General features: G+C 51.4%; 1 protein-coding gene and 1 long non-coding RNA gene across 4 annotated transcripts; one reads left to right on the top strand and one right to left on the bottom strand.

The window, feature by feature from the left end:
• Nucleotides 1-649: 649 nt before the first annotated feature.
• Nucleotides 650-3,873, top strand: LOC136296374 (uncharacterized). Its single transcript, XR_010722904.1, has 3 exons — nt 650-921; nt 2,149-2,347; nt 2,814-3,873. It is a non-coding gene; the product is annotated as an uncharacterized lncRNA (long non-coding RNA).
• Nucleotides 3,874-8,359: 4,486 nt separating this feature from the next.
• On the bottom strand, nt 8,360-21,371 carry EDEM1 (ER degradation enhancing alpha-mannosidase like protein 1). 3 transcript variants are annotated; one of them, XM_066195255.1, is made up of 12 exons: nt 20,992-21,371; nt 20,159-20,231; nt 18,596-18,699; nt 17,624-17,795; nt 16,231-16,414; nt 15,576-15,750; nt 14,962-15,118; nt 14,426-14,596; nt 13,771-13,844; nt 12,952-13,048; nt 12,057-12,242; nt 8,360-11,156 (listed from the first exon to the last, which is right to left on the bottom strand). In XM_066195255.1, the coding sequence occupies exons 1-12, from the start codon at nt 21,369-21,371 to the stop codon at nt 11,067-11,069; spliced, it is 1,863 nt and encodes a 620-aa protein (XP_066051352.1). In that variant the 3' UTR covers nt 8,360-11,066. The 3 variants fall into 3 exon arrangements, with proteins under 3 accessions (XP_066051352.1, XP_066051353.1, XP_066051354.1); XM_066195256.1 differs by having other exon boundaries at nt 14,962-15,082; XM_066195257.1 differs by lacking the exons at nt 8,360-11,156; nt 13,771-13,844 and having other exon boundaries at nt 12,154-12,242.
• Nucleotides 21,372-22,483: the final 1,112 nt, after the last annotated feature.

Genomic DNA, 22,483 nt, shown 5'->3' with positions numbered 1-22,483 from the left:
CCCTGTGCCAGGGCCACCAAAGCCAGCCTGGGACGGCTGCACTCCAGCCTCCGGCCCTGGGAATTTGAGTTTTAGCCAAACCGTGGCCAGGTGGGGAGGAACTGGGACACACAGAGCGCGGGAGAGGAGCTGAGAGAAGGGCCGGGGGCTGCCCTGGGCAGGGACCTCCCACCATCCCAGGCTGCTCCAAGATCCATCCAGCCCGGCCTGGGACGCTGCCAGGGATCCAGGGGCAGCCACAGCTGCTCTGGCCACCACCTCCCTCATTTTAAAAAACTCCATCAATTAAAAGCCTTTCCCCCTGTGAGCTCTGCCGGTCCTGGGGCTGCCCGGTGTCCCTGTCACCCACAAGGTGTGGTGGCAGCCCCTCCCTGGCACGGAGGGGCAGCAGAACCTTTGTCCCATCCAGCCCCAGCCCTGCCCACAGCCCCCAGCATGAAAAGGCAGATAAAGACACCAATATTCTCCTTCCACTGCTTTTGATGCATTATTTATCCCTGGTTAAGGAACTGGGGCCGGCACAAACAGCAGCAAATGAGGGTGGCATTAATTTTAAAGAGCCTGTAATAGCCATCAGGTGGTTACAGGATTTATTATAAATAACTTAACGGATTTGCTGAGTCCTCAGACCCGCACCAACAATTGATCACTGAGTAAAAACATCCCAGCCAAGTGCAACTGCGAGTTATTAACCTGCACGTGAAAACCCATTTAAACCTGCTAAGAGGGCCCAATTAAAGAGAGAGGAGACCTAACAGCCTGTCGCTCCAGTTCCAGGATGGGTGAGCCAAAAGAATTAAAAGACTGACTTGAATAATATATTGAGAACCTCTTGCCAGTGCGAGGTGGGAGCACCCCCAGAGCCTCTGTGACACGCTCCCACCCTCCCAGATGAGAAGATTGCGTCCCTCAGGCAGCTGGGTAAGTGTGCAGGAGCAGGCAACAACAGACCTGGGAGCTGAGCACAAAGGAGGATTAATAGCAGGTAAATTAAAGGGTTTGTGGGAGGTAAATCGGGGGGGAAGAAAAGCACTCAGATAATTCCCATCAAAAAAAAAAAAATTCCCCAAAGCCTGTGGCTGGAAGTGCAGCTCCAGGGGATGGGATCAGAGCAGGAAACGAGACTGGGGGTTGTGAAGAGAGCAGAAATCTGCTGTGAAGCAGATAAAGGTGCTGAGGCCCCCAGGAGATGCTCTGGGGGGGGTTTCAGTGACCACAGAGAGGAAATGATTGCTTTGGAGGGGTTCCCAAAAATCCACTGAGCAACAGAAACCCCTCAGGGCTCCCACAGGGCAGATTCCTTCCCAAATCCCGCCCAGCCCTGCCCTGCCCCTGCACCCCTGGGCAGATGTGAGGCTCCAGGAGCAGCTTTAGGCACACACATCCACGGTGACATCGCCTCGTTTCGGTCCGTCCGCATTTGCAACGTCAAGAGGGGGGAAAAAAAATTATCTCTTTTCCAACAGATTTGAGAGCTTTTTACCCCAGAAAGCCCCTTGACCCCCAGCTCCTGTCCCCAGGCCCTCCCTTTGAACAAATCCTGTGACCCCGCGGAGGAGCAGCTCCAGCCAAGCCCTGCCAGGCACCAGCCCCTTCCTTGATCCGGCTGCATCATAAATAATTTCCATAGAAACTGGAAACATTCCCTAAACCAACAGAGGCTCCCTTATTTCCAGCAATTATCTTAAGGTCTGATTTGCATTTTTAAATGTCACCTGTATAAATTAGAACTGTTTACTGCTGGCGCTGTCATTATCCTGAGTCATCTGGCAGTAGCCAGCTCCGGGCTCGCTTGGTTCGCCGCAGAAATCTCCCCACGGGAGCGTCCCCTGGAAGCCTCTCCGGGCCTGCTCCCCTCACACGGGTGCCTGGCTCCTTCTCCAGCCTCTTAAGCATCCCCCTTTCCCCCCTCAACCCGCTGGCTGTGGCAGTGAAACTCTTCCAGAGCATCACTCGGGGTCCATTTTTCACGTTTTTCGGCTGCTGCTGCAGGTCGCGCAGCTGTTCTCTCCTGGAGGGATCCCGGGGAGCAGCAGCAGAACTGATCTCCCAGCTCTGCTTTGCATTCCCCTGCATTCATTTTTTAAAGCTTGCAGTCATTTTTTGGGTTATAAATGACTTTTTTTTTTTTTTATATTAAACTTCAAGGACAAACAGAGCAGCTCCACATTCGAGGAGTGGGAAATTGAGGAGTTGGATGATTCCGTGTGCTCTCCATGGCTCACTGGCAAACTGGGGGGCTCCCAGTTCAGACTGGGACTCCTCTCCTGACCCACGGGGCACACAGGGGAGGCCAGCCCCCAATTCCAGCCCTTGCCAGGAAGGATCTGCTCCCTTGGATCACCAGGTCTGGCTGATGGATCTCACTTCTCATCTCGCTGAGCTTGGAAAACACTTCCAGGACCCTCAGTGCAGCCTCTGACCAATCCCCACCTTCCCACACCCTTTTCTCCACCTCCTCCCCACCATTTCAAACCCTCGAGCCAGTAAAAGGCTCTGGAATCTGCCCTGCTCGGAGCAATATTCCCAAATTTTAGGTGGGGAAAACCAGAGTCCAGCCAAGCGTCCCCGGGAGAGATGGATGGGAACCAGCAGCAGTGATGAGGGGCAGCTTTACAACATTTCACCCCCCAAAAAAGGCTTTCTAAAATCTTCCTCAAAGGCAGGAGAAGCTGGAAGGGCAGGTCCTGCCCACCTGCCAAGAACTCCTGATAATTACTTGTTAATCACAGTCCCCTGGTTCTCATTATTTCCTTGTAACAATTCCCAGTTTTTTCTTCAATTGTTATCCCAATTTTTTTTTCATCCTTCAGACGAGTCCTGGCAGTTGAAGCCGGCTACACTTGGGATTAGAAGTTGCTAAAATCACAGTTCCTGCCTGGAAATTAAAAACTGAGAGAAGAAAGACACTTCCCTTCGGTTGGGGAATATTTAAACTTTTAATTATTTTTTAAAAAAATAAATAAATAAAGCAGAAACATTGAAAATCCAGAAAAAGCTTCCCCCAGGTCTGAGCCTCAGCACGGGAGACAAAACATTCCCACTCTTTTCTCTCAAAACCTGCAGCTCCATTTTCCATCTTTCCTCCCAGGTGAAGCCCACGTGGATCTCAGAGCCCCACAAGGTGATGTCCTTCAGCACAAGTGTCCAGGAAAATCATTATTCTGAGGAAGTTTATGAAATTATTCTCGTGTCCGACTTTCCAGTTCAGCTTAGAGATCAGTCTGGGTGAACTAATTCCATCTCCCTAATGATTAAATGCTTCATATTAATATAACCCTGAGCAGGCAAGTTCAAGCAGCCCGCCTTGCTTTCATTCCCTGCAATAATTAGATCTTGAGGATCATTTTGTGCCTCCTTGGATTTTAAATTTGTTGTTTCTTAAAAAAAAATAATAATTAAAAAAAGCTTTCCTGCACCTCCTGTTGCCGTCTGTGCTAATGGGCAAAGCATGGGTTTGCCTCTGCCTTGGAAAACCGTGGATTTATGGATTTAAATCAGCTGGAAAAACTGGAGGAGCCAGGCAGGGGAACAGCCAGAAATCATGGAATTACAGCTCCTTCCATGCCACCACCAGAAATGTTTTGCCACAGAGGGCGAAACACAAAAAGAGAACGTCTGGATTCTTCCAGCATTAAAACCCCCAAGCTGCTCCTGCAGAGAATTCCCTGGACTTTTCTCCCAGTGAATCCCCTGGGCAAGAGGAAGGAAAGGCAAGAGCAGGAAGCAGAGCAGGAGCCTGGTTTATCCTGGAGAACCCTGAGCCTGGTTTATCCTGGAGAACCCTGAGCCTGGTTTATCCTGGAGAATCCTGAGCCCGGTTTATCCTGGAGAATCCTGAGCCTGGTTTATCCTGGAGAATTCTGAGTCTGGTTTATCCTCGAGAACCCTGAGCCTGATTTATCCTGGAGAACTCTGAGCCCGGTTTATCCTGGAGAACCCTGAGCCTGGTTTATCCTGGAGAACCCTGAGCCCGGTTTATCCTGGAGAACCCTGAGCCTGGTTTATCCTGGAGAACTCTGAGCCCGGTTTATCCTGGAGAACTCTGAGCCCGGTTTATCCTGGAGAACTCTGAGCCTGGTTTATCCTGGAGAACCCTGAGCCTGGTTTATCCTGGAGAACCCTGAGTCTGGTTTATCCTGGAGAACCCTGAGCCTGGTTTATCCTGGAGAACTCTGAGTCTGGTTTATCCTGGAGAATCCTGAGCCTGGTTTATCCTGGAGAACCCTGAGCCCGGTTTATCCTGGAGAACCCTGAGCCCGGTTTATCCTGGAGAACCCTGAGTCTGGTTTATCCTGGAGAACCCTGAGCCTGGTTTATCCTGGAGAATTCTGGGCCTGGTTTCTCCTGGAGAACCCTGAGCCTGGTTTATCCTGGAGAACCCTGAGCCCGGTTTTATCCCCTCCCTCCCGGCCCAGAGGAGGGAGCACCGCCCCACCCACTGCTCACAACCTGCCAGGACCGAAATAAGGATGGGGCACAAAATCCCGGGGCAGGGAGGGGATGGAGGAATCCAGAGCGAGCAAATCCCCCAGAAGGATGTTTTCCTCCAGCACCTTTGGGATTGAGGCAGGTTGTGTCCCCCTGGAGCTGCCCCAGGTTTCCCAGCCCAGGGGGAACCAGTTCATCTACAGAGTTGGTTTTTTAATATGGAAACAGGTGTAGGGTGTGTGAGACAGGAGCTTTTTATTATTTTAATAATAAAACCCCCACAAAACGCCTGGAACAAACGGCTTTTGCTGCTGCTGCTGCTGCCCTCACTGTCCCTAATTAGATAACAGGAGATTTCTTGGCTCACACCAAGCAGTTCGGAAGAAAGAGCCTCGTTATTGATGGGACAAACCACACAAAGCAATGGAGCAGAGTTTAATAAAGCAGGGAAGTATCAAAGGGAGAAAGGTTTTAATTCTTAATAAGTAGATCCATGGGTTTCATTAACCAGCGTTCAAAGGAGGGTTTTTTTTTTTAAGGGTTGCTTTTATTACCTAATTAATTAAAGCCTGACCAATAAGACAGATTAGTCCAATGGAATTGCATCTTGTATTAATAGCAATACTAATTAATCACTGAGCTGAAGCATTCCTCTGCACTGAGGAGAAATCGTCCCAGGGTGAATTTGGAGAGAAGGCTGGACAGGAAAGGGGAGGGATGGGCGTGATTTTCTCCCCCAAGATGTGATGTTGATGATCATGGCCAGTCCAGCTGACGAAGCGCAGGAGGAAATGTAAAATAAGGAGTTAAACATTTTAAACGGCATTTCTGAGGTTTCAGATGGACTTTCTAAACCCTTCCACAGACCCACCCTTGCTCTGCCCTGTGTTCCATCTCCACATTCCCAGGATGAGGAGGCCGTGGGCAAACCAGGACTGAGACACAGGGGATTATCCCAAAATCTCCCCAAATCTCCCCAAATCTCTGTGACCTCCACTCACACACCAACAGCCTCAATTCCAGGGAGTCTCAGCTGGGACATCAGACCTCCTTCCCTTCTCCTTATCACATATTCCCAACCAGGGGAAAAAAAAAAAAAAAAGGGAAAAAAGAAATAGAAAAGGAAAAAAAGAAGGGAAAAGGAAGGGAGGAGAGAAGGGAGGGAAAAGAAGGAAAATAAAGCAAAGGAAAAAGGGGGAAAAAAACCCAACTCTGTTGAATATCTGATTTTTCTGCCACCAAATTATGGCTAATTCTCCCTCCTCCTCCTCTCCAGCAGCTCCCCCAGATCTGGGCTCTGCCGTGGTGGATCTGTGCACTCGGCTGCAGGCAGGGAAGCAAAAGCAAAGGAGAGGGAATCATTTCTACATAAATATTAAAAATAATAATAATAATAAAAAGAGAATCTGTAGCTCCCACGCAATTTGTTTTCTCATTAAGCAGCGTCTGCGAGCGCGGGGATATTTGATCTATTAAAAATGCTTATTTAAATACTCCTCCTGGAGTTAATTTTTCCTCCCGAAGGCTGCTGCAAATAAATCCATCTCTGCAACAGAGGAGGGGGAGAAGCAGCGTTTTCTCGGGCCAGAGTTCTGTTCTCCGTGTGAAGTTCTGCCACAGGAGCACGCTGCTGCCACGGCTGTCCCACCACGAGGACGATGATTCATGGAGCTTTCCAGGAGCTGAGCGTGTCAGCAATGACTTAGCCCAAATGAACATGATAAATAATTAACAGTATGCAGATTGCCATTATTGGAAAGCCCCTGGGCCTTACCCAGCGAGAAATTTCAATTATTCAGAAGTATTATTAAACTGAAATATTCCTTTTTTTTTTTTTTCCTCCCCCATTTAATTTATCTGGGGGGTTATTTTGTGTTTTAGAGCACCTGCCTTGGGTGTGGAAAAGCCAAGGGAGTTGTCCCCGCAATCTCCAAATTCCAGGGAGTGTTTCCCATCATCTCCAAATTCCAAGGACTTCTCCTCACAATCTCCAGATTCCCACGAGTGCTCCCACCAGTCTCCAGATTTCAGGGAGATCTCTCCATGATCTCCAGATTCCAGGGAGTTCCCCCACAATATCCCAATTCCAGGGATTTCCTCCCCCAAAATCCCAATTCCAGGGGGTTCTCTCCAGGTCCTCCCCTCTCCCCAGGGCAGGGGGCACTGGGGCACTCCCAGTCACACCAGTTGCACCCCATGGAGACTGGAATTCCTTTCTGGACCTGCTCCCAGTTCTTCCAGTTCCCACCTGGGGCTTGTGCAGGAGGTCAGAGCATCCTCACCAGCTGAGCCCTGGGCCATACAGCTTCTTTTTTGCCCTTTCCCAGAGTTTCCTAAATAAAAAAATCACTTTCCCAGGGTCGCTGTTTGAAGAACCAACCGTGCTGCCTCCCGCTGGAAAACCGGAGTGACCAACTCGGGGTAAAGCAGCAAAAAAATCACAGATCTTTGGGAGAAAAAAAAGGTGATTTCCAGGAAAATGGTTCCAAACCGATGGCCTCTCATCAGGGTGGGGACAAAGGGGACAAACGGGGCACGAAGCAGCTCCCAGGGAACATTTCTTGGGGCGTTTTTAGGTGGATAGACCACAGCGGAGGTGATCAGTGACACAAAATCCTTCCCTGAAAGCAGTTCCGAGCCCGGAGCAAAGGTGAACATCCCTAGGAATGAGCAGTGCCGTGTCCCCTTTCCCTTTGCGGCTCCCCGGGCGGCGATAATTCCGCGTTTTCCCCGGGAAGATGGAGAAGCGCTTTTGGCAGCCCTGGAGTCACCGCGGTGTCAGCCAAAGCCTCGAACGGCGGCACAAGGGAGGGCTCTGCTGGAGGCAAACCGGAGCTACAGCACCGCAGAACCTCTGTCCTGCTCCAAACCCGCTTCGTCCCCTGCGTTCGGCTCTGAAAAAAGCGACTTTTCAGTCGCACGTTTGGATTTTCAACCGTGTGTCACAGGCGATGTTACTCCGCGCTCCAATCTCCCAGGGAAGCAACAACGGCAGAGAGGGTTTTTTTGGAGATAATTTCTTAAATGTGGGCTGGAAAAGCTGCAATCCAAACAGTCAGTCCCAGTCCAGAGCTGCTCGACCCTCCGGGGGCAGAGAAGGCAGCGAGACAAGATAAGGAATGACAGGAAAATGCTGCTCGGGGCAGAGAGGGATTGTGCAGCCACAGGGAAAATATCAGATTTTAGGGTGTTTGCCCCAAAATCATCATTCCAGCCCCTCTACACCCACTTTCGAATTGACACTTAGAAGTCTGAATGCAGCAAAAGTAAAGAAAGGCAAAGATCTCATTATCCAAAAGCCCAGAGGAAGTTTCAAACCAGTGCAAAATTCCCATCTCTGATGTTCGGCAGACATTTCCCTGGGACGTGGGGTTTGATCCGGACACAGCCAAGGCCCTGCCAGCTCCAACAGCCTCTGCACCACGACTGCAGAGCAGGAAACAACTCAGGAGATAGTGCCAGTCACAGGGAAAACAAATCCAGCGGGGAAAAGCAGCAAAAGAGAACCAATAAATCAAAGTGATGGTCAGTCAGGCAGCTCATTTCCACATTCCTCTTCCCAAACCCAGCACGAGCTGCTTCCCAGGCTGGTGATCCATGGGGTGCAGGGAGCCCAGCAAGGTTCCTGGGGCAGAATTCCCACCTGAACCAGGTTTTTCATGGATTGACTGGACAAAGGACTGGGAATCCCAGCAGGGAGGTCAGGAGCTGCTGATGAGACCAGGAACTGCCACACTCCACTCACCCCACATCAACCCCCGCTCCCAGCTGCCCCCAAATCCTCATGGAGAGAAAAAAGGGGTTTTTTTTCTGTTGTTTTGGGGTGGGTTTATTCTCCTGCAGGAAGAATAAACAGGATTCTCCCAGCCCAAACCAGATGGAATCCCAGTGTACAGAAGGTGCAGGGAGATCCCCTGCAAGACAAACACACATCCAAGGAGTCGAACACACTATTTTTTTTAATGCAGATTTGCAAGCCAGCTGTTGAAAATTCAGGACATTTCACGGAAAGCACATTTGGTCCTCCTCCAAGTTTCCCATCCCCAGTTAAATACTTCACGGATAAATAACAATTTAAGCATACATGGCACTTCGAGTTAGGAAAACCTGATATTGCACATGATACCAAGAAATACAAGAGTCTGTTTCAGCAAGTGATTCCAGCCCTGTTATCAGCTCCATTTTGATGCCACTGACTCGTACAAAAGCTCTCATTTCAGTGCATACCAGGTGCCCCGTCTTCTTTACAGAGAAAAAACCTATCCAAGCAGTTTGAGAACAAAGAGGAAGAAAAAAACTGGCTCCTGAAGGAACACAGAGTCTTTCATCACCAGTCTCAGTGAGGATAAAGAACATTTCCACGGGAAGATGACTGTGACATCAGCAGGCAACAGAAATTCCAAAGCAATTCCCAAGGGCAGCTGACCACGGGTCTGGCTGGAAAGCTGCAATTCCTGTCTGGGCTGCTCCCATTGTCAGCCACCCTCCCCTATTCCTGGCAATCCCAAGGAAAACACAATGGCAAAACAGTTGTGCAACTTCCTCACAGCCGTGGAATTCTCTCTGGAAAGCTCTGGAACGGATTCTGTGCACAGCCCTGGGCTGGGACCCTCCCCTGGCTTCAGGAATTCAGAAGGCACTAACAGGGAGAGTGGCCAGTGTCACACTCAGGGAGCTGAACTGGGACAAACCTGGACCAGGAGAAGCCACCACTGTACTCGGGGTGTGTCTGTCCTGGTGTCCTGTCCATCCCCAAATCCTGCTCATCTCAGAATCCTGCCCATCCTGGCATCCTGTCCATCCCCAGAATCCTGCTCACCCCGGAATCCTGTCCACCCTGGCGCTGCCACTCTGAGTTCACAGAGCCAGTGTGGGATGCTGCTCTGGGCCCCCACCCCAGCACCTCTCATGGCAGGGCTGGCTGAGCCCACCTGGCCCAGGCGCAGCACGGAGAGCCCCACTCCCCCTGCCTGTGTCCTTCCTCCTGCCCTCCTCACCCTGCTCTGGCTGGAAGCACAGCCTGAACCTCTCCCAACACCTCTCTGCATCACAACACCCGGAATGCCTGTTCTCCTGTCAAACAGACAGCTCAGACACTCCAACAACACCTTGGGCAAATCCTACAGGAGCTGGAAGCAGCAGCTGCCTCAGACACCAAGGCAACCCATTCCATTCCAATATTTTGGGAAATTTTAAGCCTATTTCCCTCTCCCCCCTCCAACCCTTCAAACACACATATTAAAAACTAAGACTTGATGATTTTTTTTTTTTCTTTTTTTGCCTGAATACAAGATTCAACTATCATGGAACAGAAGATTCCACAACAAAGTCCCTGAGATGCATCTGTGCATTAAAAGATTCCAACAATAACCTCTCCAGCACAAACTTCGTATTTATTAGAAATGTTTTTGAGTGGCAGCACGTGGTTTATGAAAACCAATGTTGTTGTAAGAAGGTGAAAATACAGCAGATCAAGTCGCCCTTGTATTTATGCCTCAATTTAAAAGTCATTAACCCAAAAATAACATCCTACTACTTCAACTGCAGTTAAAAGTATGTAAGCAACGGGGAACCACTGGAAAAAAAACCCCACCAACTTGTTATATTTAAAATAGTTGTTTTGGCCTCAGTTTGTTGTCATCCCTCAAGCCCTTAACTGCTTTCTCCCTGAAAGTCCATAGACATTCTTCCAGCCTCTTAAAAAAACAAACAAACATCTCTTTTTAAGTGACTTTGGGTTCCACTGTATTTTGCAACCAGCTCGTCAAAAAGAAACACTTCTCCATCTTCCCAAGGAAGCTCAGTTTTCCCTGCTAGTGAAGAGAACTTAAGGCACTAACACATCAATCCTGTCAGGAATGTGAAAGAGTTTGTTCTCCGTGTACTGTGACACCAGTTCTTAGCAGCATCTCTCCTGAAAAGGCACTGAAACATGGCAAACAAGGAAACTTTGGGAACTTCTGCCTGAGTGGCTTTGCAATTCCCCCTTCCCTCCCCCCATCCCCTTCCAAAAAGGCACCTGGATTGCTTTGATCACTGGCTCCTGCAGCTGCAGGCTCCCACAACCCTGCAGGTTCTATCACCTGTGAGCATGAGGGATGGCACACTCCACCAACAGCTCTTACACCACCAGGAACCATCTTTCCAGGAGCACACAGAGCAGATTTGTTTCAGCAAACCCAGTGGGTTCCTACCTGAGTAGACCTTAAGGTTGTGTATTGCTAGTCAGAAAACTTCAATAATTCAACTCGGTGTAAAAAAAAAAAAAAATTGCACTTCCCCAACTCCTTGCCCAAGCCCCGAGATCATTTCAAATGAAACACCAGGCCCTGCTCTAGAGGGACGTTTGTAACACAGCTACAAAGAGGTAGCTAAGTGGCCAATTTGCCTCCTTTTCCTTTTGAAATATTTTCAGCCTTCATTTGCGACAACATTTTTCAGAGGAGGTCTTGAAGCAAGAGCTGTCCGTTCAGGTGGCACAGGAGGCTCCCCCAGCTCGGGGGACTGAGCTCCATCTCCTTCGTGTCCCCACAGGGGCCACCTGGGGGGCTCAGGCTGTGCAGGGAGCAGCTGGAGGGGGGAGGAATGTGTGCAGAGGAATCCCCAGCTCCTGTGAAGTGTCCCTGCAGAGTCCCTCAGATCAGTCCCACCATTCTGTCGATCTGTCTCATGTAGTTGCTCTTCAGGGGCAGCAGGTACCTCCTCTCATCAGGGACTCTGTTACACTGTGGGGAAAATTTACATCTCTTTAAAAACTCAAATCCAAACCCAGGCAAGCCCATCCCCTTTGCAAGCCTTTCAGACCCTCCCAGTACAGAAAATTGTACCAAACAACACTTTTTACTCCAACTTTCCCTCGTTCTTTGCAGACTTCCAGCACAAATCCCATAAATGAGCAGCCAAGTGTTTCCTCAGTGCAGGCTGCAGCTTCCAAACACGCAGCACAGCTTGTTGTGCAACTGAGATTTCCTTCACTATGACAACTGTGAATGTTTCGAATAATGCTCTTTTTTTCTGGAGCTTTGTGGGGAGGAGGGAAGGAACCACACCAGAACCTACCAGCAGAGATTTTAAAAAAACATTGTCCTCAGCTGCTCTAGTGGAAGGTGTCCCTGCCCATGGGGATGGAATGAGGTTATCTGTAAGGTCCTTTCAACTGGACCCACTCTGTGATTCCGTGATTAAAGCCAGCCCTGTTCTGCTTGGGGATGGGCACTGGAGCCACAGCTCTGGGCTCAGCTGAAGCCTTGCTAAGAAAAGTCCCCCTGACACCCCCCAAAACCACACTGAGGAAGACCAAGCTTGGTTTAGAGGCCCCTCTGCTTCTCCCTTTGCCCCTGGCAGCAACACTGGAGGGTTTTACGGGCAAAGCAAAGGGGAAGGGAAAAACAATCGGAAGTAAATTAACGAAGAACAAAAAATATTGCTGCAAAACACTTGAAAGGGGACAGGTTTCACCTTCAGCAGAATCCCTGATCCCATCCATGCTGCTGCTGAAAGTGTTTTTCAGGGAGCTTCTCAGGTATTTAACATTTCTAAAGGAAACACTCCCCAGCACCACTTCCAAAGGGCTCCCTTTGTCCTGCCTGCCCCACCTCCACCCCCCAGGCAGGTGCTGTCCTTACGTTGGAGCTGAAGTTGGCTGCCTTGAGCTCGGGGGCTTTGGATTTCTGGGCGCTGTCCTCCTCCCCAGGGAGGATGTCCTCCCACAGCGAGTTCCGGAATCGCTCATCCACAGACACGACGTGGCCCTCAGTAGTAAACATGAACTTATTCCCAGATTTGTGCACCGGATTCTCTTCATCAAACAACTGAAGGAGAGATGAGAGAGAGTCGTTGGAGGTGTGCCACATCCTTCACCTCCCAGTAACAAGGAGCTGGACACAGGTACTCACGCTTCGAAGGGTCACACAAAAATTACCTTTCGGTGCTAAATAATGCTGGAGCAAATGGAAATAAATAGTCTTACTACAAGGGATGGATCTGAGCAGTCGGAAGAGGAGAGCAGAAGAAAAACTTCTCCCACAACTTAAAGTGCCCTTTATTTTTCTAAGCTGCTCTGTGAGGCATTTCTAGGCTGGCATCCACTCAGTCACAGATTTATTTGGTTTTTCTGCACTAAAGGAGATTGAGAACAGGGGCTCAGGCAATGTCAGCCCAAAAGCTTTCTCCTGTGAGTGCCAAAGCCCAGCGGGGACAAAGCAGAGGCTGCTCCAGGCAGGAGGGCTGCAAGCAGCGATTAGCTCAGAGCTGAGCAGCAGCTCCCTCCAGCCCTGCTCCCTCTCCTTTCCAGCCTCTTCCCAAAGATCTGCAGCTCTCCAGGTTCAGGAACCACTCCTGGGCAGCTGCCCCACCTCAGAGACTGGGCTGAGGTCAAAGAAGATGAGCTCAGCCTGAATCACCCCCATCCACAAAGCCCAGCAGCTCGTCATTAATGATGCCCCGCCCCCAACCCAGCTCCTAATTAATAATTAATGACCTCCTGCCCCCTCCTCTGCCACGTGAGGAACGGCCACGTACCAGGTACAAATATTTACAGGTTTCACTGAGGAAGAAGCTCTCCATCCGATCCTCCTTGGTCTTCTCCACCACGTGGTGCAACGTGGCATAGCCACACCTGCAACATTGGACATTGGCCTGGGGTCAGCTCCAGCCGTCCAGGCCCCCAGAGTGCTCCCCAGAAATTCCTTCACTCCAGAGCATTCCAGCTGCCGGGGGTGAAGGTCAAATGGAACAAGCGTGTTGTGCAAACACTCACTGGTCATTGGTGCTGGGGTGCTCAGGGGGCTGGGATCACCTGAACCCCACTCAGCAGCAAGGTCTGACCCGGCCAACCATTACACATTTGTCTAGAAAACGAGTCGATTCATAACGAGGAATGAAAATTCCCTGTCTTCCCCCTGAGCCTTGCCAGGAGTTCAGCTGCTCAGTATTAAAGTCAGCGTTCAGAACTGGAAGCTGATACCCAACAGCATCTGGCTTAGGGGCCATCCCTCAGTTCAGCTGAACACCACGAGGTGAGAAATAATCTTGCAGGATCCCTAGGAAAAAATCCCAACGACTATTTTCAGCAGTTTTTAGCAGCTGATCATCACCAATGCATTTGGAAAGGCGGTGATAAAATTCCTGAGGTATAAAGTTGCCACTGGACTCTAATTTCAATTTTCAGAGGGGAAAGAAAGAAGTGCTCAATAAATAAACCAATCATCTCTTGTGGCTTTCAGGGAGGGCTGGGTTTTCTGGTTTACCTACATGTGGCAGACTGGATTCTATATAGTATTTGTATAATAAAATGTAGGTATATAGCACTGAGGGAAGAAAAGAACATTGAAGACTGACTTTGCTTTTGTATATTTTTCCAAACTCTGCAGAATATCCATTCCCACATGAAGGTAAAACGGGTTCTTTGTGGCCTAAATAAGGAAGACAGACAAGAGTTAGAGTCAGCAATTTTGAAATCTTGTAAAAATAACACAACAAAGGCCTATTGGTACCAGAGTCTTGTGTATCACAGCAAACTTATCTTTACAGGAGCATGACTTGGATTAGCCAGTGCAAGCTTCTCACATTTCCTTTAGTGCAAATCCTACAAAACCTGCAGTAAATCCAAACTCTCTGATCCTTTCCTTGTGGGCAGACAGTTATTTCAGTTTATTGTATCTCTGCCTGGACAGTATTGCAAGGAAAGCTGTTACATTTCCTTCCAACAATTTTGGTCGAGCAGTCACAGGTCTCTCTCTACCTTGTAAAAATCTGCCAGCAGCTTTTAGAAAAGGTTGTTTAGTGTTGTTTTTTTTTGCCTGCCTTATTAAAAAAAGGCTGTCTTTGAAGCAAACAGCAACATTGCACAGCACTGCAGTGCCTGCCCAGAGGCCTCCATGTGACAACAGACAGCTCCAAACTTCAGCTGGCCACAGGTCAGGGGGGAAAAGGGACTTTCTGAACAAACGCAATCTGGCCAAGCCGCGATGTGCAGCTCAGGGAAGTCAAATACCTGATAAAGAAGATATGTGGACTCCACCAGCTCTGGCCTCAGAGGGTAGAAGGGAACATCTGGGGCCTGCAGCTGCCAGTTGTACCTCTCTGGGAGGGCTCCATAGCGTTTCCATATGGCATAATAGAAGGCATGGAGACAAATGGCATCTTCCACATCTCCTATCAACACCTGGGCACGAGAGCAGCCACACACACACTTAGAGCCAGCAAAGAGGAGAGTGGGGCATCTGATACAACTCATCTCCCATAAAACACCCAGGAAATAACCCCCAGGAAGTAGTAATGTGTTAATTCTTTGCAGTAAGAGCTTTAGCAGAGCCTCACAGCACAGAATACAAATGCTGAGGGCAAAAGAGGGAAGTTGAAAGTCTCTCAGACCTGGCAGAGAGCAGGCCAGGCCTCCCCACATTGCTGTGTTACTGCAGAGCTGAACTGAACTCTCATCAGAGCAGCAAACCCACAGGGGGGAGCTCAGCTCAGAACTCCATTCCCAGCCCAGCATTAGGACGGGCCTTGAGCAGAAGGAAAGCTGACCTGCAGCCCAGGGAAGAAGGCCTGCAGAGAGTCAATCCAGGTGTTCATCAGCTGGCCCGTGTACATGTTCACGTTGACGTACAGGGGAGGGTCCCCCTCGCCTTCATTGCAGGCCTCCCGCCTGCCAGGGAACAACAGCAACATGGAACTGCTCTGCCTGAGGAGAACACAGCACGCTGCCACAGCACAGGCAGGCAGCCACTGCTCTGCTGGCCTGGGAGCCCAAACATCAGTCCTGCCCTCAGAGAAGTTAATTCGTAAAGGGCTGTGTCCTATCTTAGAGCTCTGCCAGCAGAACCTCTGCCATAAAGTCACGGCAGGCAAGATCAGGCTTTCAGAAGAACAAAGCAGCCAGTTTAATACATTTCTTATGCACTGCCAGGCTTTTCTCAGCCTTAACTTTTATAAATGGGGCAGGAACCAGTTTGGCTTCTCTGCACCCCATCAGTTGCTGAGGGACGAGGAGGCTACCACGGAAATGAGGTTTGACTTCTTACAGTAACAAGGGGAACAGATTTCCTAGAGCATGACACAAAGCACTATAACCAGATGTGTTTCAGATCTTGCACGAGGATTCACTGCTCAGGGAACTGCTGCTGACATGAAGCACATACCCTCTCCTCAGGTGGTTCTGGATGTTCTGATAAGCAGCGTTGAACATCTCCAGGTCTTCCTTTTCCCCAAAGAGGATGTAGGACTTCAGCAGGTACTCATAGAACGAATCTGAGCCTGCTCCCAGCCCACTCTGCTTCCCAACCCAGTGGCCAGTCTGGATGTTCACAACGTTTCCTATCAGAACAAACAAAAAGTTTAGTCTGAGGCTGCAGAGAAAAACAATCCAGTCAGGACTTGGGAATGTTACACGTTCAGAAATTCCCAAGGAGGAAGGATCAAAGATTAGCATCAGATGAAGTGCTACAACGGTGCATTCATCCGAGGAACACCCACACACACATGCAGTTATTTTAAGCGCTTTCAGTCATCTGCCAATCTGAATTATATTAACAGGGACACAGATCGGGGCCTTCAGTTCCATTCCCCAGTTTCGTGAAAAACTCCGTTTGAAAACCTGCGCCCTGAGGAGCCTTTCAGCGACTCCATTTCTCTTACAAAGCCCCCAAAGCACCATTTGTCCCACAGAAGCCCTGGGTACAGCAGGAGAAGGAGACCGAACAGCTGCAGAGGGACAAAGGTGTGAGGACACACGAGGGAAGTGTGGCCTGATGGCCCAGCCTGAGGCAGGCTAACACAGCAGCCCCCAGACATTACCCAGCAGCCCAGTGTTATTGCTCCTCAGGCTCCACAGGGCCTTCACAGCTCTCCTGGCCACCCACTCGAAGGTGGAATCACCAAGCAGCCTGCTGAGGATGCCAAACTCCACCAGCAAGGATCCAGCTCCTGCTGTGCAGGTCTCGTTGTGGCTGTCTGGAGGAACTCCCTTCTTCAGGTTCACCTGTGAACAGGGACAGTGCCAACAGGGACAGGCAGGCTGCACCCAGCCACTGTGCTCACAGTGCATCTTAACCCTCAGGAACAAACCTTTTGGGTAGTTTTTACACCCTCACCCCCAGGAACAAACCTTTTGGGTAGTTTTTACACCCTCACCTTTAGGAACAAACCTTCTGGGTAGTTTTTACATCCTCACCTTCAGGAACAAACCTTTTGGGTAGTTTTTGCACCATGTGCAGCATGGAATGTGCACACAGACAACAAAACCAGCACACTGCTGCTTGGAAAGCTTTCCCGTGGAATTCCTGACATTCTTCTTCCAGCTTTATAGCATTGTGCTTAAAGTGGGCAAGCCTCATTTTTCTCTTACATTTGCTAACCCTTGCAAACTTCACTCCACTTTTTCATGCTTTCCACTAAACATTCAGGCTCTTTTCCTTCTCTGCTGCCCCTCAGTTTGTGCTGTTGAAAGCCAGAGCTTCCTCGGTGGATGCTCCTCCCCTTCCCCACGGAACACAACGTGGAAGGGAAGTTACACCACCCTCAGCTGCTTTACCAGGCCCTGAACAGAAGTGAAAATTCACATTTCTACAGCCTGGCAGGTCTGGAAGGAAAAGCAGTGCTGCTGCCTCCAGAAATGAAGAGCAGCCAGGCAAGTGCTAATTATAGTTTTGCAGTTTAGGATTGTTCCAGTAGTAGTGACATCCTTCTCCTTGCCAATGGATCTGCTTAAAACCAGAGGCTGCAGCATCCAAGAATCCCAGAGTACTCACTAAGCAGTCTTCAGGAAAATGATAACTTCCAAGCCCAGTATGATAAATATTTCAGGAGAGTTTTATTCTAACATAATTATTTTAGTAGCAAGTGACCAATAGAGTCGCTTTCCTCAGCTATTTGCCTTTACATTGTCCCTTGTTAATGACAGTGGTGTTTGCTGCTGTGTGACACAGGGCAGGGAATGCTCCAGCCAAACAGCACAGAAATGACTCCTGACCCACGGGGAGCAACGAACACAGTGAACAATCAGCCCAGGGAAAACATTCACTAGACAGAAGGAGCAACTTGTACCACCAAAACTTAGGGCAGTGTCCCCTGTGTAACCCAGAGCAGGCTCAATAACCCAAGTGCACATAAAAGGGCACAGAATTCCAGTTGTAGGATTCTGAAACACTGCTTTGAGCCCGTTTCCCCCAGGGCTGCTGTGTGCACTCACCCGAGGATAGGGAATGCCAGTTTTGGTGTTCTCAAAGGCTGGGAGCAGCCTCACTGCCAGGTCATGAGCCAAGTGCAGCAGCTCATTGTCATAATCCTTAATGGTCATGTCCCCAAAGGGCTGCTTGGTGTCTGTGATGATGATGTGGGCAGACAGCAGGCTTCCCAAAACCCTGTGGGAAAAGGAAAATCCAGGTTTTCAGTCTGTTCTGAACCTCATTATTCACCTAAACACCTCACTGGTGTCATGTCTGACAGAATTACTACTTTGTGCTCCTTACAGGCACCACACAAAACGATCTGGTTTTCCCCCACCAGCAGTGAACATAGGCAGAAGGCAGGCGGTTGTCAGCCACAGTATCCCAAAACCTGGTTCTGCAGAATTTACCCAACCCAGGAGTTGTTGTAACAAGTGTTCAGGAGTGAAGACCTCCCTGTTCCTGCAAAGGGCAGGAAGGCTGTTACATAAACTTTGTACTCAGAAAAAAGAAAGCCTAGCCAAGTGAAGCAGGAATAAACACTGCTTGAGACACTCAGAAAAATGAAACCCTTTAAAATCAGACGGTATCTAAACCCATTTCCAAGACAGAAGAGTCTTTTTCCACCTAAAATGAAAGTGAAAGTGAGCAGAAGTCCACGAAACAAAAAAACAAACCAGGGAAAAGCTGTCCCAGGGTTGTTTGCTGGGCACAGATCTGAGTCTCTGCTGCAAGAGTGACAGCACAAAAGCAGAGTCTGCAAGCACAGAGCCAACCACCCTCACTGCTCCAGGTCACATGGGACTGATTAAAATTGTTTCCAATATGAAAGGATGGAGTATTTTCATAGAAGATTAAGAAACAGCTCACTTGAGGAACAATTTAGGGAATAAAGCCTCCCAAAGACCTCCTAATCAATGATTTCACTTTGAATCACACACATCAAATCTTTGACCTTGTCACTGCTTTAAAGACAGAAACTCAGCTCCACATACCTGATTGTAGCCTCAAAAACTTGGACTGTCGAGTCTTTGTCAAATGAAACTGTGTCAATCACCAACTTCACTGCCTTCTGGAACTCTGAGGAGTTCCCCATTACCTTTTAAAGAAGAACAAAGCCAGTTTGTAGAATTGTTGCTCCAGAAGAGGGTTGGGGGAGAGAAGGGCAACTTCACATCTTAGCCCAGCAGTCAGATTTAGCACACTGAGGGTTCAAACTGCCTGAACCATCAGTTCAAGAGTTCAGTTTAAAACATAACCCAACTTGCAGAACAATGAAGTTTGATTTAATGTTTGTTTGACCAAAGGCCAGTCCAACCTTTCAGGTTCCTGCCCCAACACTGCACATCCAGAGTTCCCTTGTGCCTGCTTCCTACAGGTTCTAACCTAGGAAGTGAATCCATTCCATCCAGAGACAGATGTAAAATCAGCCTGAGCTTTAGGGGAGCAGCAATGTGGAAGGAAAACAGGTTCCTGCTTGCCTGAGCTCATGAAAAGGCTGGGACATACCTAAATTTTTAACCAGAGCACCAGATGCCAGCTGTCCCCATTACCTAGAGCCAGGGGGGAAGCACCACGTGTTTGATCTGAGCAATGAGGAGCAGAACAGGCTTCCCCCCATGCAGCAGCTTCTGAAACACCAGAGACTTTAGCAACCACAACCTTCACATTTGAGAAAAGAAGTTAAGCACTGGCCTGCTGGTGATGGAGGACAGGAAGGCACCGCTATCAGCCACACAGCACAGAATTTAAACTTCTCTGTCAATAAAACCCAACGCTTCCCTCACTTCTGCTTTCGGTTCTGCTCAGAGCTGCCCTGCTCAGGCAGCTCCTCACCACTGCTGCAGTCCCAGGGTAGAATGGGAAAGGGGTTTATGTCCCTAAGAGCAGAAAACCACCTTCAGCACACATCCCCTCTGCCTCCAGCACATCAGTGAGACTCCAGAAGGCACAAAACCTGCTCTGGCTGCACAGATGGGAATCACGAAACCCACTGGGGGCTCTGCAGATGCCCAAGCAGGGAGCCCTTCCTCATGACCCCACACCCTGGTACTGACACAAACATGAGCAGCTCCTCACATTATCTTCCAGTTTTATCAGAAATGCAGGTGAGAAGCAGCTTTGTGGGTTTTCCCCTCCTTCCTTTCACCACTCTTCCCACAGATCGGTGTGTCAGCCAGGCCCTCTCTGCCAAGTGAAACAACCAGAGCTCTTGCAGCTATTGTGCACACGATGAACCCTCCTCCTGATGGACCTCTCAGCAGCAGACAGCAGCTCCAGCTCTAACCCACCCCCCCTGAGCACCAGAGTGACGGCATATCCCAAAGACACCTCGTCTGAACCTTGGGGAGGAGCTCCAAATTCCCACCGCCTCTTCGGGAAGTCTCTGCTGACATCCCCAACTACTCTCATTCTGTCACCCCCACGTGACACTGCTGGTTTGTGATCCAGCTGTTAGCTCATCATCCAGCTGTTTGCATCACCTGCCAGGGCAGTCCCAGCGTGACCAGGGCAGGTCCCAGGGTGGGCAGGGCACTGTCCCCACGCCAAGGACTCACCGCCAGCGTGTCCAGCGCGTCGATCAGCGTCAGGGAGTAGTTCCCCAGCACATCATTGATGTTCAGGTTGGAGCTGGAAGGGCAGAATCACAGAATTGTAAAGGTTGGAAGAGATCTGCGCAGATTATCCAGTCCAACCTCCTGTCCAGGCAGGGTCACCTGGAGCAGGTGACACAGGAAGTGCCCAGGTAGGTTTGGAATGTCTCCAAGTCCTTGGGCAGCTGCTCCAGAGCTCTGCCCCACTACGGAATGAAGTTAATTCCAGCACCTGAAGGCAGACTACAAGAAATATGGAGAGGGACTGGAGTGACAGGACAAGAGGAAACGGCTTCAAACTTAAGGGGAATAGGTTGACATTGGATATTAACAGGAAATTCCTCCCTGGGAGGGTGGGCAGGCGCTGGCACAGGGTGCCCAGAGCAGCTGTGGCTGCCCCTGGATCCCTGGCAGTGCCCAAGGCCAGGTTGGACACTGGCGTTGGAGCAGCCTGGGACAGTGGGAGGTGTCCCTGCCATGGCAGGGGTGGCTCTGGGTGGACTTTAAGCTCCCTCCCAACCCAACCCAGTCCACGGCTCATACAGCGGTGAAACTTGCTGTATTCTAGCTTATGGCCATTACCAACTGTCCCGAGGCTGGGCCCAGCCTGAGCCCCAGGGAGACACACCCGGAGCGATGCCAGCCCCGCGCCCGTGCCCACCCCGGCCCCACAGCCGTTCCCGGTCCCCACAGCCGTTCCCGGTCCCGGCCCCGTTCCCTTTGCCGGCCCCGTTCCCGGCCCCGTTCCCGTTCCCGGCCCCGTTCCCTCTCCCGGCCCCGTTCCCGGCCGCACTCACGGGTCGCGGCGGTCGGGCCCGCGGCCGCAGCAGTGCAGCGGGTCGAGCTCGTCGCGGGGGAAGGCGTGCTCCATGTAGCTGTCGTAGCCGAACACGAACATGCCCCGGGCCGCGTCCCGCAGCCGCGCCCGCAGCTGCGGCGGGAAGGCGCCGCTGTAGCGCCGCTCGTACTCGTCGCCGCCCGCCGCCGCGCCCCACAGCCGGGCCCCGCGGCCCGCAGCGCCCGCGGGCGGGCCGGGCAGCGCGGGCGGCCGCGGGCCGGGGCAGGGCAGGCGCGGGTGCAGGCAGAGCCCGCGGGCCAGCGCGGGCAGCAGCGCCAGCAGCGCCTGCAGCCCGAGCCGCAGCAGCAGCAGCCCCAGCACCACCGACCGCCATCGCATGGCCGCCCGCGCATAGCGCAGCCGCGCCGCCCGCGCCGCGCCGCGGCCCCTTTAAGAGCGGAAGGGAACCTCGGGCTGGGAGCGGCGCAAGGCCCGCCTATGCCGCGCTGCTATTGGCAAGGAGACGGGAGCGGCCGGCGGCCATAGGGCGAGCCGGGTGTCACCCCGGGGCGGCGCCCCGCGGCGTTAAAGGGGCGGCGCGGAGCGGGGCTGTCGTGGCACGGCCCGCGGCCGCCGCTCCGCCCGGGCGGGGTCGGGGCGGGGCCGGACGGGCCCGGGCGATGGGCCGTGCCCCGGTGCCGGGCCCTGCCCCGCGGCCACAGCCACCCCCGGAGCGCTGGGAAAGGCCCCGGGGCGCCGCTGACAGCGGCTGGACGGCAGCAGGAATTCCGCCGTGGAAAGGCTGGTCAGGCCTTGGACCTGCCCGGGGAGGCTTGGAGTGCCCGAGGAGGGGCTGCGGTGGGCTGGGGACACGGCGGGCACCGGGCACAGCTTGGCCGCGATCACCCCGGGGGCTTTTCCAGCCTCAGTGACCGGGATTCGGTGACACGTGGGGCCGCGGCTCCTGCAGGCCGGGCCGGGCTGGCACCGGAGCCACGGAGCACGGCACGGCACGGCACCAGCCCGGCCAGGGCAGGAGCCGCAGGGAACCGCGCTGGGAGGAAGCCGAGCCGCGCTCCCGGGCCAGCATCGTGGAGGAGGAAGAGATGGACACAGCGATTTCCATCCCGCAGTGACTGGACAACAACGTGGCCAACACAGCATCAGGAGCGACCCCGCGGGACGAGCTCGGGGTCCCCGGAACCGCGGAAATAGAAGAGCTGACAAATGCCAGGTGTGGATGTGAAAGTGAACACGCTCGGGCAGTGCTGGTAAAACCAAACCTCTTGAAGATAAGCAAAAGAACAGAAGAAACCACAGCCGGGGGAGGTAAAGAAGAAACCCAGCTCCGAACTATCCCAGCAGCATCGCAGTGACTGGCTGTGGACAGGTCGCTTGTCACTGAACTGAGCTGCCCTTTCACACCGGAGTTACATCCTTTTACCAAAGTGCCTGGTTTGTTACAAGGAAAGGGGACAGAATATGAAAAATTCGGGAAAAATAATAAAAGG

Source organism: Chamaea fasciata, unplaced genomic scaffold (genome assembly GCF_029207755.1).
Source record: "Chamaea fasciata isolate MVZ Bird 193981 ecotype frontalis unplaced genomic scaffold, bChaFas1.0.hap1 SCAF_13, whole genome shotgun sequence".
NCBI classification, from domain to species: Eukaryota; Metazoa; Chordata; class Aves; order Passeriformes; family Sylviidae; genus Chamaea; species Chamaea fasciata.
Note: the sequence above shows the minus strand (reverse complement) of the source record. Positions and strands in the feature narration are given on the sequence as shown.